Source organism: Anopheles bellator, chromosome 1, assembly GCF_943735745.2.
Source record: "Anopheles bellator chromosome 1, idAnoBellAS_SP24_06.2, whole genome shotgun sequence".
NCBI lineage: Eukaryota > Metazoa > Arthropoda > Insecta > Diptera > Culicidae > Anopheles > Anopheles bellator.
This window is the reverse complement of record NC_071285.1, coordinates 44,696,636-44,714,114: the sequence shown is the minus strand read 5'-3', so window position 1 is coordinate 44,714,114 and position 17,479 is coordinate 44,696,636. Positions and strand designations below refer to the sequence as shown.

At 50.4% G+C, this 17,479-nt stretch overlaps 4 protein-coding genes across 4 annotated transcripts in view; 3 read left to right on the top strand and 1 right to left on the bottom strand.

Moving 5' to 3' along the window:
• LOC131216602 (BAI1-associated protein 3) overlaps positions 1–7,295 on the top strand; it is a 42,736-nt gene extending 35,441 nt beyond the window's left edge. The window contains exons 5-11 of the mRNA XM_058211135.1: positions 3,050–3,338; positions 3,410–3,611; positions 3,693–4,000; positions 4,073–4,601; positions 4,668–6,008; positions 6,728–6,974; positions 7,058–7,295. Coding sequence (XP_058067118.1) covers positions 3,050–3,338; positions 3,410–3,611; positions 3,693–4,000; positions 4,073–4,601; positions 4,668–6,008; positions 6,728–6,974; positions 7,058–7,149 — 3,008 coding nt within the window. The 3' untranslated portion in view covers positions 7,150–7,295. The remainder of the gene's footprint in view (positions 1–3,049; positions 3,339–3,409; positions 3,612–3,692; positions 4,001–4,072; positions 4,602–4,667; positions 6,009–6,727; positions 6,975–7,057) is intronic.
• A 2,965-nt stretch (positions 7,296–10,260) lies between these two features.
• Positions 10,261–13,340, bottom strand: LOC131209083 (cyclin-dependent kinase 6). Its single transcript, XM_058202069.1, has 5 exons — positions 12,968–13,340; positions 12,696–12,864; positions 12,459–12,600; positions 11,590–11,918; positions 10,261–11,510 (listed from the first exon to the last, which is right to left on the bottom strand). The coding sequence occupies exons 1-5, from the start codon at positions 13,017–13,019 to the stop codon at positions 11,285–11,287; spliced, it is 918 nt and encodes a 305-aa protein (XP_058058052.1). The 5' UTR covers positions 13,020–13,340; the 3' UTR covers positions 10,261–11,284.
• Positions 13,341–14,731: 1,391 nt separating this feature from the next.
• On the top strand, positions 14,732–15,288 carry LOC131210193 (small ribosomal subunit protein eS27). Its single transcript, XM_058203406.1, has one exon. It carries the CDS (start codon positions 14,835–14,837, stop codon positions 15,087–15,089), a length of 255 nt encoding a protein of 84 aa, XP_058059389.1. The 5' UTR covers positions 14,732–14,834; the 3' UTR covers positions 15,090–15,288.
• Positions 15,289–15,890: 602 nt separating this feature from the next.
• LOC131212183 (uncharacterized) lies at positions 15,891–16,985 on the top strand. The gene is made up of 2 exons (XM_058205952.1): positions 15,891–16,256; positions 16,333–16,985. Exons 1-2 carry the CDS (start codon positions 15,938–15,940, stop codon positions 16,710–16,712), a joined length of 699 nt encoding a protein of 232 aa, XP_058061935.1. The 5' UTR covers positions 15,891–15,937; the 3' UTR covers positions 16,713–16,985.
• Positions 16,986–17,479: the final 494 nt, after the last annotated feature.

Sequence of the window (17,479 nt, the reverse complement as noted above, 5' to 3'; positions counted from 1 at the left end):
GGCATAAATCCCTTCGCACGCAAAATCAAAACGCCACCGGTCCCAGGCAGGCAAATGAGGAGGACATTCTCCCCGGCTTCGCTGTTTAGCTGATGTTTCGGTGCCATAATATTTTTACAGCAAGCCCGACCTACGCAGTTAGTCCTTCGAAGCGTTCCCCGGTGTAGCAGTCGTTCCCATTGCCATCAACAAATGACATCGGAGAGTTACGGAAATTCCGGACATTATCCTACCAAGCGGTAGGCCCACGGAACGGAAGCATTCATAATAAAGTAATAATATTGCCTCAAACGGGCACCGCGAGAGAGAGAGAGAGAGAGAGAGAGAGAGAGACAGTCAGAGAGTCGTAATAATAAAACCGAGCTTTCCGGGAAAATGCGCACCCCGAGTCAGCACGCAACCGGAAGTCGGCCAGCCGGGAAAGAAATCGTTTGATGACCGAACGACGGAACTCCTCCCGGCCCGACTACAAAAGCCCCGGTATCTGCAACGCAAACAAAGCATTCCCACTCCCGGGTCCCGTACGACCTGGACCGGGCTGACGAATGGACCGTTTTTCGACAATCGCGGGACGTCGGGGTTTTATGAGATTGAAAGGAAGCGGAATGCTAGTAAAAAAGTGGCGGCATGACTTTTCGCCCTTCCCGAAGCTAGTCCCGCCCGCCCAGTGGCCCGAAACCGGGTTTTTAAACGTAACATCTTACGTGCCCAGGCCGTGCCCAAGGCGCTAGATGAAGTCTCGAAACTACCATTTATCATCGTGCAGCGGCGCCCACTGCGAGCGACACCCAAGGCCAAGGAGCCGGAACTACACCTTTTTGTGCCATTTTCTTTCGCTTGCCAACGTAAGCGATGTGTCTAGTGTGTGGCCAGGCGTCCCGTTTTCGGTTGTGTGGGTAGAAACAAACTTCCCCAGCGATGGCCAGACCGAGAGGCACATCGATTTCCCGTCGATGGTCCCCGTGGCTGTCACATCAAACGGTAATCTTCGACAAGAAACTAAAAAGCCACGTCACGTCATGTTCGTCCGATCCGTCCGGAGGTGGTTAAAAACTGGTGGGCATAGATCAAAACCGTTGATGGACACATCGTTAGCCACATTAAAGGACTGCATAATTTTTACTTATCGAAGGATATAGCCACTCTCAAGCACTTGCTTACCCGCTTACCCCTGAATCGATTACGGCTATTCTAATTTTTCTACCATTCTCAATTGTCCGCTCAATGTGATGTTCCCGTGCCTGCTGTCAATTTCCACTCTCCGTCGACGATACCGAGATCACGTTCAGGTGGTGAAATCAACCGAACACAACCGGGTGGCCGGGAACCATCCCAGTAACAGGACTAATCGATACCGTTACTTGCCATACCGGAATCCTTCACCGTCAGCCGTTCCACTTCCAGCGTTCCAGGCTTCCATTGAAGCTGTGAATTGAACCGTCTACAGCCAGGCCGACACTTTTATTAACTGTATTCCAATAAATACCGCCTATCAGCAGTATTGTTTCGTACGTCTGTGCTTGATCCCTCTTCATCGTACAGGCACACAGTGCTCTGGATCCTGGATCCTGTACTTCACGGAGCAGAAGCTCCGTTTTATCGATGGCTCTATCGACCGTCGTCTCCGTCGTCGTCGTCGTCGTCGTCACCGTCGACTGACATCGAAGGCTTTTATAAACCTCACGCCGTGACGGTACGGGGTGGCCCGAACGGTATCGTCGATAAGCTATCGCTACCGTATCATTACCGGCTGCCGCCTATTCATGGGCCAATTTCACCATACCGTGTTCTCACTTCCGCTGACAATTAGGATTGTGTCCTTGCGGAGACAGGGCACGAATCGAGCTTTGCAAAGGCCTACTGAAAGAGAGTCCATGTGGCGGAGTGCCGAGCATCAGGTCGGACTCATGTTACCCGAGATAATTAATAACCGTTACGTGGCGCCCTTAATACGCTATTGTTATCATAGCAGATCCCATTACTAACCCGTGAGGGAACCAGTTCGGCGGACCTCGCGTGCCAGCAGAACATCGCCATCATCATCATCATCATCATCATGTTCGTCTGCCAGCGCCGAAAGATGATGACTTTCATAATCCCGAAACTATGGCCGCCAAGCCGTGATGGAAAGTAATCGCATCGCTAATTCCAGTTCAATTTTCATCCATCAGCCAGGAGCGACAATCGATGGGTTGGTTTGGCTGAGGGGAGTCCGGACCTTAGCATTCGAGGCTGACAACGAACTCAAGTCAAACTCGAAATTATGCAAATTGAAATGTACTATAGAGCATCCCCACCGGGCGGTAAATATTTCCCTTTCGTCGTGCGTACGACAAAGCGTTCCGACCGAATCCGGTTGTCCGCGGGCGACCACGCGGAGAAATGGCCCAATTTGTTGTCAACTTGCGCGTCGGCAGGCATGAACCCACCATTCTTGGTGATAAATTTTAATGACTTACCATAACACACCAACTGGGCCGTGCTGTCGGCGTGGCCCACCGCAGCATCTGCTTCCCTCTGCCGGAGGAGCAGGAGCACAACAACCACAACAAGAAGCAACTAACAAGGGCCGACGGTGGAGCAGACGATGGAAAGTAAAATTTGCATTTTCTCGCTCAACTTGTGGGCGAGTGGCACAAGCCACCGATCGTCGCCCCGGGTCTGCGTAATTGAAACGTCAGCCGGAACCGGGTGGACACGGACTTGTGTACCTTCGCTTCATGTGAAACCACTCGGCGTGGGAAGTAGCTATGAAATCACCAAACCAAGGATGACGAATGGATTGGGCTGGTCGCCGGGAAAGCCATCGACCGGGAAGTTGGTGATGCGGCGAGTGCGAACGCAAACACTTCCAATCTGTGGCAGATTACCGATAAAAGCTTTCCAGATTGAGAATAATCAATTCCGGGGCCCAAGGCCAACCGCTCGCCGTGTCTAGGGATGTTATCCCTGAAACAGATTTGATCCCAAAACAAATCCCCGCCGTTCCGCAGACTCCGTTGGTCATTCGCATTAAAGTAATTCTTGCGATCCGCTGTCTGCTTACCAGGTTTCAGTGACCCGTACTGCATGCTGGGAATACAGCCCTCCGGAACACCGCCACCTCCCTCGCCGCAGCCACCGCTGACACCGCGGACCCTGTCGGACACCGGCATGGACAGTCTGGATTCGCCGGAGCACGGCAAGCTGCGGAAGCATCACAGCTTCCGGTTGAGCTTCAAGCGCAAGGACGGGCGCCAGCAGCGGGACTCGGTCGGACCGGTGCCGGCCAAGTTCATCCGGGCCACCTCGGTCAAACCGCACACCCTGTGCCCGAAGTGGAACGAGAAGTTCAAATTGTAAGACCTCCGGAAAGCCCTGACTTTAATGTTACTGAACCCGACTCCCATCTTGATAACCCATCCTGCAGCGACATCGACGACATTCACTCGGATCAGCTGCACCTGGACATTTGGGACCACGACGACGAGAGCAGCGTGCTAGACGCTGTTTCGCGACTGAACGAGGTGCGGGGCGTTCGGGGGTTAGGTAGATTTTTCAAACAAGTATGCCAATCGGCCCGCCAAGGCTCGCAGGACGACTTCTTGGGTTGCATCAATATTCCAGTCTGTGTAAGTCGACGACGGAAGATCTGAGGCCCCGGTCCATCGAATGATCTGATCGATGTCCTCTCTCTCTCTCTCTCTGCGCAGGATATTCCTTCAACTGGCCTGGAGGGTTGGTTCAAGCTGGAGGCCCGTAGCTCGCGCAGTTCCGTGCAGGGCCGGATACGGCTCAAGATGTGGCTGTCGACGCGGGAGGACCGGGGCACGTCCGAGGAGGACAACACGCTCGAGGTGAAGAAGTTCGAGCGGCTGCAGACAATCTTCATGATCCACGAGCTGACAGCCCACGAGCCGGCGTGGAAGTGGAACGGCGAGCTGGCCGGGCCGTCGCTCACCATCCTGCACCAGATGGCGGTGCAAAGTGACCTATCGGATCTACAGATTTCCCTAGCCAAGTAAGCTTCCTAACCGTGAGGTGCTCCATCACTCTAACGCCGCTCGTTCTCTCTCTCTCTAACCCCATCCAGGTTGGTAGCTATCATTAGAATCAATCGGAAGAAGCCGCTCGACACGAAGTTCATCCACCGGCAGCTGATCGAGGTGGACAAGCTGTGGGTCAACAACTACAACAACGAGCCGTTGACGCGCGAACTGGAGCAATGGTTGGCCGATTCACTGAACGGGTTCGTCGAGCGATCGCTCTGCCAGATGCGACGCCTGCGCGAGATCTTCCCGGCCCTCCATCCACCGTCGCTGGTGCGCCTCGAGTACATGCTGCGGTGTCTGGGGCTACTCGGCTCGATGCGAGCCTTCCGCCAGGTCAGCCCGTTCAGCAAAGGCGTCCGCGGGGAAATTGTCGGTGCACTGCGCAAGGGATCGACCACCTGGTCACAGGCCCAACTCCGCGACTCGCAACGCTCGCCGAACCCACTGGTCCAGTACACCACCATCCTGATCGCGGACCTACAGCTCGGCATCAGCTACTACCACGGCCTTTTCGATTCGACCAACGGCATCCAGTACTTTAGCATCGTCTACAAACAGTTCGATTCGCTGGTGAGTAGTCCCCGGAGCGTGGAGCTCGCACGAGCGAGTCGTTGACGTTTTCCTCCGACTTTTCAGCTCTCCGAGGAAGTGACCAACCGGATCGAGTGTGGCCAGCTACCGGGTACGATCGTGAACCACTGGACGATCCTGGACCACGATCGCGAACCCGACACGGCACCGTTCGAGATCTACTTCGCGCTGCAGGAGTTCCACAACCTGAAGTCGCACCTCTCGGTGACGCCACAGCCACCGGAGAAGCCGCTCGGGTTGCAGAACTTCCACGAGTGGTTCGAGCCGGCCGTCCAGCGCTGGATATCGGTCAGCAAAACGAAGGCCATCCAGCGCATCAAGGCGGCCGTCAACGTGGACCAGGTGTGCGAGGGCGAACGGATCGTACGGCACAGTACGTCGTCCATCGACACCGCGTCCTGCTTCTACCAGATCCGCGAGTTCTGGAAGAACCTCGCCTGGCCGGACCACGGCTCCGTGGCGCACTACGAAACGCTCATCATCGATCTCGTCTGCACCACCGCCAACGTGTACTCGGACCTGATCCACCAGGGGCTCGCCGAGAGCGGGTCCGGCTACTACGACAAGCAGAACCAGCAGCAACCGCGCTCCACCGACGAGCTGTGCGTGATCGTGAACAATCTCGAGTACGTGCGCCGGGCGCTGGCCGAGTTCCACCCGGAAACGCACCAGCTGCCGGAGAACGCCGAAACCCTGCTGGACAACACGATCGCCCAGCTGGAGTCGAAAGCGGACCGTGTCCTCACGAAGCTCACCGCGTCGATGCAGGGTCCCCTGCAGAAGTCCGTGTTCCATCTGGCCTGGTCACCGGACTCGCTGCCCGCCAACCAGGCCGTGATGCCGCTCCTCGAGTACCTGGACTCCCACCTGGCCACGCTGAACGTGACGTTGCTATCGCAAAACTTTTACCGCGCCATGACGCTCATCTGGAACAGCGTGCTGACGGAGTTCGCCAAGCAGATGGAGTCCGGGGGCGAGGGCGAAAAGCCGACCAACTTCCACGACCGCATGTACGGCGCTCTGCAGCTGCTCGGCGAGTTCTTCAACGCCGAAGGGCTCGGCCTGCCACCGGAAATACTGCACAGCGACACGTTCTGGCGCGTGGAGCAGCGGCTCCAGTACCACAAGACCGACACCGACCACCTGATTGACCTGTTCTACATGCAACGGCTGCAGGAGCAACTAAACACGGGCGGCCCCACACCCCTGGGGACGCTCTCGGTGAAGGCGTACTTCAACCACGACTCGCTCTGCGTGGAAATCCTGCACGCCAAGGACGTGATCCCGCTCGACCCGAACGGGTTCAGCGATCCGTTCGTCATCGTGGAGTTGATGCCGCGGCGGGTCTTCTCGCACTGCTCCGAGCAGCAGACCAACGTGCACAAGGTAAAGTGAAAGTGTCCAACTCAATAAGCCACTGGTCCAGCAGAGCCCGCGACGAGTGTAATTATTCGTCGTCAAATCCCCAATTCGATTAGACCGATTGGTGGACCGGCGCTCACACGTTGCCAATGTCGATAGGGCTGTGCAACTCCGGTTTTTAATCTAGTTCAGATTGGGTTCAGTCCATTAGCTTTGAAATACCTTACCGGAGGTGGATCCGAATTCGATGTGTCGTACCGAGTAATCCTCTTAGCATGGTGTACCATCCTAATGGACGGGAAGCTAGGATAAAAGTCCGATGGTTCAGGGACGTATCGTACTGGCTTTTGTGTAGAAAAACTAATTCTCAACTAACATTCGTTCGAAACAGCAACTGCGCTCAGTTTACTCACTTTATGTAAATTCGCAAACTTATCCCCCAATAACCCAGTTATCGTAATATCCGGGGGGCATAAACAATATTATTTAATTTATTTATTATTAGCTGAGGTCCCACCGAACAAAATTCAAAAATTGGAACGTAAATTACTGCTGGCTTTATTGGGCTGGCGTCCCTCCTAAGCCGTGTGTCCTGACACGCAACACAGCATTACGATGAGCGCGTGCCATCAGACAATCAATAATGCACGGCGTAGCGACCACCACCGCTACACACGGAATTTGTCGATAGCGGCTCCTAACCACGAACTCCCCCCTTTCACGTTCCGGGACCATATTTACAGAAAACACTCAACCCGGTGTTCGACGAGTGCTTCGAGTTTTCCATCACGCAGGAACAGTGCCAGGTGGAGACGGCCATGATTGTGTTTACCGTAATGGATCACGACGTGCTCACGGCGAACGATTTCGCGGGCGAAGCGTTCCTGTCCCTCACCAACATCCCCGGTGTGGCCACGCACTTCAACATGAACGACAACTTCAACGGACTGGCCCAGCTCGAGCTGCCGCTGCTCGAGATGAAGGACAAAAGTAAGTAGCTGCGGCTCCTCCGGTTATCGGCCATAACCTTCTCTTACCGGGGCTCCCTACTCTCTCTCTCTCTTTCCGGGCAGACCACCCGATTCTGCAGATCCTGGAGGGACGTGTCAACGACAAGAACGCGATGGACTTTTTGCGCAAACAGAAGGCGCGTGTCGTAGGTTAAGCTGTAAATCCCGGCCCGGATTTGGCCAACAATTTGGCAAACAGGAACACGCCGTGCGCACGTTTGGCAGTAACATTCTCGTAGAACCAACTGTACATAACGGGAAACGATGGAGGAGTTCTCCACTCGATGCACTAACGAAAAAGCTGTTGTAAAAATGATTTGCGTACGCTCAAAAGAAAAGGCATCTAGAAAAAAAAACATCAACATTCCAATCGCAAGTTTAAAATTGGCGGCCAAGGATCCTTGGTGGTGGCGTTTGGTTTAAAGCTCTTCGTGTCAAGCCCTTTCTATAGCTCACCCGATCGCAATCGATTCACAAGCTCAGCACAATCGGCATCACGTAAAATAATCATAGTTTCCTCAGGCTGTCTACTGTACATAAAACCCAACCAACCAACCAACCAGGAAACCGTCGACGGGAACCAATGGAAGCACAAGCATCGTGCCAGAAACGAATATCAATTACTGAATACGATCACAAAATAATCACCAAACTAGTCACCACCGTTTCATGTGTTTATGGTAATAATCAATGCAAACCTATTCGGACACCTATTCGGAATTAGATCGTCTCCGGACACTTAAAATAGTCACCGCACAAGCATGGAATACTCAAGCCAGCAAGTAACTTTTTACCTACACAACACGGTCTCTACAAGGCCCCCGGAAGGCCCATAATCTACACGGTATCTCGTATTAGAGCATTAGCGCACACGGTCTGCGAACAGTCTGCGCGGACTAATGAGCCTTTTTAGCAAACAACTATACAATAAACGTATCCTGTCTTCTCCGATGACCACCTATGGCGAGCCAGGACCTAATGGTTTCTGGAAACCAATCGAAATTCTGTGTGCGGCTCGCGGATGCGATGCGTGTGAATGTGGCCTCCGGCTCGGTTGTGTCTGGGAGCGTGCGTGCGACCGTTTTAACAACGAAAGCCAGCGTGGGAGAGAGAAGGATCGAACGAGAGAGAGAGAGAGAGAGCGAACTTAACTTTTAAGCTGTAAATTTTCACAAACTGCAGATATTTTCTTATGAATGAATAATGAATCTAGGCAAAGCCGCCGAAAGTATTACGCCACACCGCGACAAAACACGGGCATGGTTTTTGATATGAACAAGGCGCACAAACCGCAACCCCCCCGCATCGTCCTGTTCCACTTCCCCCACCACCCACCCACCCATCCGACACACCACGAAGGCACCCCCTCGAACGGGGACCCCTTTCTGAGCTCCGTCTTGCTGTGTACAAAGGTCAAATCTTTCACCATCGTAGAAGTAACACTTAATCAGCGAGTGGCCACGTGCTGTATCTGACTCTCGGTGTGTGTCTCTGTGTGTGTTTGTGTTGTACTGTAGACATGTAGACATGGATGGCATAAAACAATCGTAGGGTAAACCCTCTCTGAAAGGGTCCTTTTTCTATTCCGCAAAACGCAAGAAGCCGCACAGGGAGCATAGTTTCTATTTTTAGGCAACTGAAATTGTTAAAAAGAAGAGCGAAACCTGTTAGAATGTGGCCAGAGCTTTGGCTTCGTTTCTTGATTCTTTCAAAGAGTTCTCCTGTTATTGTGGTACGTAAGCTGGTCTTGTGGCGCACTGTTGAGTTATTTCGATAGAACTTTTAATCCATTGCCTTGGACCTCCTTATTGAACGTGCTCTGTGCTGACAAAACTGGTGTAACCAAATCCCTAACCTGCTAAAGAAAGATAGTAAATGTCGAGCTTAGATGTGCAGAACACTAATAAACTACTAAACCAAAATTCGTTGCAGTCTTGCGGCAACCCGAGCAACAAAAATATCTGATTCCTAGCGGCCCAAAAAACAAGGTTATGGAATTTCGCCCGGCTTTACACGTCCAGGCGTCCGTCCGGGGAATCGCACCCGGGGGAATCGTCATGGTTGTACATTTTAGCACACTCCTATCCGTTAGTGACGTAGTGTAGAAGCATTTTTTCCCGGAACATCCCACAAACTAAACACTGGCCAAGCTTTAATGTACGGGAGCAAGATTGTATCACGCACTTCCTCGATCGTACTCTTACTCTTACGAGCCGACCAGAACCGGCACATCACTAGGACTAGGCATCATCGAACGGTGACGAGTGGGGTATCCTTTTCTCGATGTACCTAAACGTAAATGAGGTAACTTTGCTAAGAATACTGTAGAAGTTATTCGGTAGACTGGAAGATAGGCAACTTTTTTACCCACCCTGAGGTTCTGCACCGCCGGGGTTGGAAATCCGTACTTTTATATCCTGTAGAAACCCTTTAGCTGACTGTCTGACCGAAGGAATACACTTCCCACGAAGCGTGTATGATAGAAGAGGGGAGGAAAACTTTAGACACAAACCTTACACTCTCATACCTTGTATCCCTTCTAGGGGGTCATCTCCCCGAGCAGGAGCCTTTTCTAGTCCTAAACTAAAACTATCGAAAGTCCTCGATCGAGTTAGTGCGAATGAGCGCGTGTATGTGTTTTGTACAAATTGAACGCAAAGGTATTTAATTATCAGCATCCGACACAACTATCGTAGCGTATCGAGTTTTGTAGTAATCGAAGCACCAGCAAATTTCTGCTCATTAGCCAAAGCACACATCCATCAGCATCAGTAGTAGTAGTACCACTCCCGCAGCATTAATGGCGTTAATTCAGCAGCACCCTCTCGCAATCTACACCACATTCGAAACATTTTATGAAGCATCGCCACTTTAGTACAGAGGTCCTAGTGAAATGGTTCGCAACTTCGTGACCCTAAAAACGGACTGGAAACTCAGAATGGTTATCGAACAATGTGCTGCAAGAGGTAGCTCTAATTTTACGATAAACCTGTGGTCAAGGGGAACTCTTATACAGATATATTTGTAACTACTTTTCCGTGCAATCTATTGGGGTTCGTTCGCGCACTGGCCCCGCGGCCGGCGCAAAAAACACTATATACATACACGTGCTACGGGTGGAAAGATTGGTTTCCGTTTTGCTATTGCTTTTACCGGATACATTTTATTGTTGACAAATCAAAGAATTTACTGAACGTTGTACAACTATCGTAAAACCAAAACTCTCTACATATATATATATACATACATATATATTTGTACTACGCTGACCGTGCTGCTGATGTGTGTGTGCGTGTATGTGCGTGAGAGTATATGTGTGTGTTCATGGGATCGATTGATTAGCTTAGCACGCATCCGTTACGCGAGCAGCGCGGAAGAACTACTACGCACAGTCAGTCAGTCAAGCAGCGCGAAACATACTACAAAATAGACAGAACAACGCATAAGACTTACAAACCGTATTTTAAACCAAACCCCCACATACATGCTTCGTTGGGGCCGCACCGTACACCACCGTAAACGGTGCACAGGGCACCGGTCACCGGGCACCTGGCCCAGGACGGCACGGAAACGGAATCACTAGTACCAACGACTGTGAAATCAGTATTTTGGAATATTATCAAACTATAAAATAAAACCACAAAACGATATCTGTTCCACTATCCCCCCCTGGAGCGTGCGTTTAAATTGCATCGCGCAAAGTAATAGCGAACAATCGGAGGTAAGCTGTAACCATACACAGACCATTAATAAAACACTCAACACCGATGAGGTTTAATCGATTTTCTTTCGTGTTATTCCAAAAAATTCCTTTTTCTATTGCTATCCCTACATGCCAATGGACAATAGTCCCTAGTACTAGACGGTACAAAACGGGTTGAAATCTGCATGACACGCAACAGCTAGTAGAGTTCCTTAACGACAATTCACGCTCGAAATCTGGCCCATGAAATCCTGCGTTGCAACTTACAATCTAATACAGAACAGGCGTATGGCAGTAAGACAACTGGTAGTGGTGTGAGTGAGTGTGTTTATATATATAAAGTTATGTAAATTTCATATGAGAGGTCCTTTTTTCATTTCAGTTTCATTTCACGGTTTCCTAACTAACTTTCCTGTTGGTTGGTTTCGGTTGAGCTTATAGTAATTTTTCTGGTGTCGTCGTCGTTCCTTTGTATCGTTGTGAAACGGTAGGTACACTTTCCCCCTCCGGCGCGGTCCTCCCCTACGATATTAAGTCTGATTATTGGCGCGCCCCACTGGGCGGTGACCAGTGCCGTTCCGCGTTGCCTACGTTGGCATCGGTTCCTGCGTGAAGTACGCATGATTCAGACACTGTCGGGCGGACGGGCGGTCGTACCGGTTGAAGGCGAGCATGATTTTCAGGAGATCGTTGGCGGCATCGCACAGTTTCGGGCAGAATTCCCGCGGTTCTCGCGCCTTCGTGGGGCGAAAGTTTTCTCGTACGATCGAAACTCCCCGTGGCCATTGCGCTTCCGATGGGCGGCCGGTTAACCTGTGCGCGTTGGGTACGGCAGATACCAGAAATAGAGTTCATCCTTTGCCCCCGCCCTTGTCTCGCTCAACTAACTTACTCAAATATCTTCTCCAGCTGGTTACCCTCGGCCGTGCCGGGGAAGAGGGCCTTCCGTTGGAACATTTCCGCCATTATGCAGCCGGCGCTCCAGATGTCCACGGAACTGTTGTACGCTTCGCCGAGCAGAACCTCCGGCGCGCGGTACCACAACGTGACCACCACCGTCGTGAGTTTCATCTCGAAATCGTACGTCTTCGCCAGTCCGAAATCCGCCAGCTTCAGGTGTCCGTCGGACGAGATGAGGAGATTTTGCGGCTTCAGGTCACGGTGCACGATGCGGTGCGAGTGCAGAAAGTCGATTCCGGTGAGCATTTCCCGTGCCAAGCGCTATAAATGGAACCAGCCGTTAATACCACTGAGGGCCCTTCACATCCCGGTGCTCGGACTGACGCCACGTCCCGGCACCACACACGGTTCGTTGTTTATCTTTCGTTGAAATCATGGTTAATTAATCAAACTCCAAAGACAATAGTGCCTATAGCGCTGGAGGCGGCTCACATACACAATGGCCAGTAATGGCAAAAAACAAAAACAACAACTTGTTGTGCTTCAGAGGGAACAACAACAACAACAATTCAGAGGATACCACTTCTTAGTCCATCGCTTCAATAGTCCACACGGAGGCCCTGAGCTTGGGTGGGAACCTCTTACGCGTCGGTCAACAGGCCATTTTAAGGAAACTCGAATCCGACTTTCAAACTAAACAATGGTCAATGGAACTTGAGCAAGTCTGGCACTCCGGTAGCGCTAAGGTGGGGCTTTCAAACGATCAATTGCCCAGGAAGAAGACGCACACAGTCGTGCACGGGGCCTCCTCCAGGACATTCGGCCACAGTACGAACGAAGCAGTGACAACTCTCTGTTTACCTGTACGGTCATTGACGGCATTCCCATCGATGGCAACCGCTTGATGTACTCCGCCAGGTCCTGGTCAAGGTGCTCGAACACGAGGAACAGCACCAGCTGTCCTTCTCGCTCCAGGCGCTGTCCTTGACACACATCTAGCAACCTGCGAAACGGGCAATGCGGCTGCGTTAGTATCGATGCTCCGGTTGCCAGTGGCAACCGTGGCCACCTGTTGCACGGCGGAAAACAACAACTCACTTCACAACGTTCGGGTGCCCGAATGTGTCCAGCTGCTTGAGCATGAAAATTTCGCGCAACGTCGTCATCGGAACGCCATCCTCGGTGAGAGCAACGCGAACCTTCTTCAGTGCAACGATGTTGCCAGAATTTTTCAGATCCCGCGCCCGATACACGGTCCCATAGGATCCTGGAAGGGAAAGAAAACCGACGAGAAAAAGGTATATTATTACGAGGTCCTTGAAGGGACTGTGTGTTGGATGCCGTTCCGTGGGCTCAACAGTCGCACCTACCCGTTCCGATTATTCCTAGTTCCTCATAGTTGTTGTTGTTGCTCTGGGCCATCCGGGCGCGTCGCTGCTGCGTATCCTGACAGCTGCAGCCCGTTCCTTACCTAACGGCCGTTGCCCGCACTGGTTACTTTCCGCACCCCTGCGCCGCACAACCTATCCTTTGTTTGCACCGGAGTCCTTCACCCATCGGCAGGTCCGATGCTTCCAACGCGCACTTCACTCGTTTCCGTCGGTCGCGTCGGTTACTAGTTACTACGGAAACCTGATTGACCGTTGGCAGGGCGGTCAGTGTGATTGGTCCAAATCAAAACTCCAATCAAGCGATCGACGGAACAAAAAAATCCGAACAAAAAGCTATTAGCCGAGAGAAAATCGCAGGAGAAATCGACAACCAAGCGCGCTTTTTGACGTTCGTCGTTTTTTATCTTCCGGCGCGTCGCGACAGAGGGGAATTTGTCGCCGCGACAGAGGGGAAAGCCAAGAGGGGAAATAGACTAAGCAGCCAAGCCAAATTGGTCTAAAATTGGTCGTTGCAACCCCTATGAAAATTCCATCACGATTCACAAGGAATTCTAAGCAATGGTCGTAGGATTTCAAATGTTACAGGTAATCTGTGAACCTACCTTCGTTTTGCTTACCTTACAAAACTTACAGGCCTTGGCATAAACAAGCAGTTCAAGTCATTCACGAAGTTGTCGAATGTTGCCGTCCAATGACTTTCGACCAGTTGCAGCAACGTATGACCGAGAGGGGTCGTAAACCCGGCCGTATAACCGTAAAAAAAGAGCGAAAGCGCCGCAGATTTGGCGGATTAGCCTTCTGATCTTTCGTGGCATCCGTGCGATAAGCTCCTAATTCAGTACTGCAAGATTTGAAGCTCGCCTTCGACTTGATTGATTGAATTTGAATTTGATCGCCTACCGAATCAAGCATGAAACATCAAACATCAAGGCGCAATGAACAAAAGGGAAGGAAAAGCGGTCATTCTCCATGCTACGACAAGCAAACTAAGCTGATTCTATGCACACCGGAAAAGTGAGAAGTGTTAACGCGGAACCGATGGGATCGGAATTGTGGGAATGTCCTTTGCCACATCAAACTGTGGAGAACTGTGTTCCGGTGGCGCAGGAGGAGGATCAACAGATGCACCGGACCTTGGTGGATGAACCTTTTGTTTGTGAACGGTCTAATGTTTGCCGTGACCCCGTGACTGACTCATCGCGAATCTAGTTTATCTTTTCTTATCAAGTTTCCGACTCCAATTTGGTGATTGATTATACCCCACAGCATCAGTTTTTTTTGGAGTGTATTCGGTGTGGTTTCAAGAGGATCGTATTGTTAGTGATCTCAATTAAAACGGCAGCAGTCTAGGCAAACAACGCGCAATCTAGCAAAACATTCCAGTGTGATTAGCGAAATAAAACGAAACGATTTTATTCAACTCTCTCATCCGACGTCTTTCGCTGCTGATCCTCTTGGTCAGTTCCTCAGTTCCGGTGGTATTCCGGTGAAATCCAGCGAGTACTCCTTCAATCGTGCTTCCTTAGGCTGCTTTGTTGGTTTGTTGAGGTCTTGAACGAATAACAGTCAACAGCCTTTTCAACCGATTTTCGACCAGCTTTTCGAACTGTTGCTGTTATGTTCTAAATAAACGTCACTTTTGGGCTGCGTACGTGAGCACACTTCCGAAGGCAACATATAAAATGCGTGCTGTAGAGCGAGAAAACCGTATGTCGTGAGCGTCGACGTGCCGAAAATCAACACTCGACTCTCTCTTAGTCATTCGCAGTCTTTCTTCGCCTTCGGAGTGAAATTTTTGCTCCACGTGTTTTCGGCCGAATCGATAAACAACGATAAATCGATAGTGATGCCGCTCGCCAAGGATTTCCTGCACCCGCTGCCGGCGGAGGAGAAGAGGAAGCACAAGCTGAAGCGCCTTGTGCCACATCCGAACTCGTACTTCATGGACGTGAAGTGCCCCGGTTGCTACAAGATCACCACCGTTTTCAGCCATGCCCAGAGCGTAGTGGTCTGTGCCGGCTGTTCGACGATCCTGTGCCAGCCGACCGGTGGCAAGGCGCGCCTCACCGAGGGCTGCTCCTTCCGCAGAAAACCGTACTAGGCCCGATCCAAAGGACCGATATGCGACGCGTGACATCGGAGCGAGTGCCGCGGAAGTGCACCGTCAAAGGAGCAGCAGCAGCTAGCATTCGTGAGGTCGTGTATCGTGTTTTAAAACTCCGACATTCGGAAGATGTATTCAACCGGAAGCAGAGCAAATAAAGCCAGGGTCGATCGTCTGTACGTGTTAAAAGAGTGAATTTTGCATTTTGCGTGTTTGTGAGGTTATGGTTTCGCTCGTTCGCAGTGCGTTTCGTTTGCTTGCGGAAAGGTTCATCCGCGCTTGACAGTTCGCATTCGTATTCATTTTCACTATTGTTGTTCATTTTCTAGCAAGTTGTTGTCTGGGATAAATATTATTCTATAATCTCGAACAAGTTGTCCTGGATAAATATTTTTCCATAATTCCGAAAAAGTTGTCTTGGATAAATATTTTTCTATAATATCGAAAAAGTTGTCAGGGATAAATATTTTCTAGAATCTCGAAAAAGTGGTTGTCTTGGATAAATATTTTTCTATAATCTCGAAAAAGTTGTCTGGGATAAACATTTTTGTAGAATCTCGAAAAAGTGGTTGTCTGGGATAAATATTTTTCTATAATCTCTATAAAGTTGTTGTCTTGGATAAACATTTCTCTCTAATTTCGAAAAAGTTCTTGTCTTGGATAAATATTTTTCTATAATCTCGCGAAAAGTTCACTGAAAAACGATGTCTTGAAATATGTCACTGCCATCGAAAAGGTGTCTGTTTGGCAGCACTGCTCTTGGCATTGTTTTGACAGTGTTTCGCATCTTGAGTTGTTTTGATTTTCGACCGGATCGCGCCGAAATAAAACGTGCACAAATAATAATGGTTCGCTCATCAAAAAACGGAGAAAAGGTTTCGCCCCAAGAAGAGGAATTGGACAGTGATGCGATGTGCGCCTCGAGTGATGAGGCTGACAGTGGAAAGGATTCTGAAGATGCTGAAGTGGCCAACGATGGTGAGCAAGATGAACCTTGCAAAGAGGACAAACCGGGCCGGTTCGTGAGACCATTGGAAAAGAAAAAGAAACCTGGCATTGTGCACATCTCCCTTATTCCCAAGCACATGAACGTGACCATATTGCGCGAGATGCTCGAACCGTACGGCAAAGTTGGCCGCATCTACCTGGAAGCGTCCAACAAAGGTACGACCGGAAGAGCCTTTTACAGGCCACAATGTATAAAAATGTGTTTCACTCCCTACTGCTCGTTTGATTGCAGGTGGCCAGATACGCAAGACAACTGCAAGGGGCAAGCGAGCGATGCTGCGATACACCGCCGGATGGGTCGAGTTCGAACGCAAACGGGTGGCAAAGGCGATCGTCGCACAGCTCAACGCAAAACCCATTTGCACGAGCCGAAAGTCCGTTTTCTGCGATATCCTGTGGTGCATGAAGTATATGCCACGCTTTAAGTGGGTCCACCTGAGCGAGCTGAAAGCGTACGAGAAGGCCGTCAGCCGGCAGAAGCTGCGCACCGAAATTGCTCAGGCGCGCAAGGAATCATCCTACTTCCAAAACAATCTGGATCGAAGCGAGGCGGCCCGGAAGCGGGCCTCGAAAGTTGGCAAAGCAGGTGGTCGAAGCAACGGTGCGGTTTAAAGTAGATCGTTGCAGTACCCAAAAAGGCCAAAAGAAGATTCAAGGATTTACGTTTGGTTCGCAACTTATATTCTGCTGTTCCTGGTCCTAGTCCATCCTGGTGCTGCAAAGGAACACAACAGTTGCGAATCTTCATCCCCTCATCCGATGTCCGATGTCCGCTGTTTGATCCCGCAGATCATTCACAACCTCGACGCGACGTGTACAATAATAAAATTTAATCGTTAGAAACGGTTATTACTTCAAACGACGATGTAAATATTGTTTATGGAATTGTGTTTGCAGTTGGAATTTTCAATCTTGTAGACCAATTCTTGAATATCACTGATAGCCTTTTATTAGAAATCAAATATCTTCAATTTTATTTTACGAATTTATGTCTTAAATCCGTGAAACCGTTTTTTTTATTTTCGTGGTAAAAGAAGAAATGTTCTCAGCTTTAACAACAATCTAATGTTATAATGATGAAGGAATGATTTGAGAAAGAAAGGATTGATAATTCCTGATAAGAAAGGTAAAATGTTTCGTGTCATCTGTAACTAACAGCCGTTAGAGGTTGGCCACGAACAAATTGGACCAGTATTATCATTTCAGGCACACAGTTCATGCGCTTTGATGGCCACACCAGATTTCGTATGCGACACGAGTTCCAGCTGCTTGGCGCGGCCCCAATGTCACGCCAGTCCAAGTCACAACCAAGAGGAAGGGATTCTTCGACATTTCGTGCATTACTCAGTTGCGCGTGCGGCCAAAGGTCCTCCAAAACC

What these genes read in the sequence shown, in the direction of transcription:
- LOC131209083 (XM_058202069.1), bottom strand. Translation starts at nt 13,019, where the DNA reads ATGGCCCAGAGCAACAACAACAACTATGAGGAACTAGGAATAATCGGA. An exon ending in ACTAGGAATAATCGGAACGG is followed by an intron (nt 12,865 to 12,967) that starts GTAGGTGCGACT and finishes TTTCCCTTCCAG; the next exon opens with GATCCTATGGGACCGTGTAT. An exon ending in GGGCACCCGAACGTTGTGAA is followed by an intron (nt 12,601 to 12,695) that starts GTGAGTTGTTGT and finishes CCCGTTTCGCAG; the next exon opens with GTTGCTAGATGTGTGTCAAG.
- LOC131210193 (XM_058203406.1), top strand. Translation starts at nt 14,835, where the DNA reads ATGCCGCTCGCCAAGGATTTCCTGCACCCGCTGCCGGCGGAGGAGAAG.
- LOC131212183 (XM_058205952.1), top strand. Translation starts at nt 15,938, where the DNA reads ATGGTTCGCTCATCAAAAAACGGAGAAAAGGTTTCGCCCCAAGAAGAG. An exon ending in CCTGGAAGCGTCCAACAAAG is followed by an intron (nt 16,257 to 16,332) that starts GTACGACCGGAA and finishes GTTTGATTGCAG; the next exon opens with GTGGCCAGATACGCAAGACA.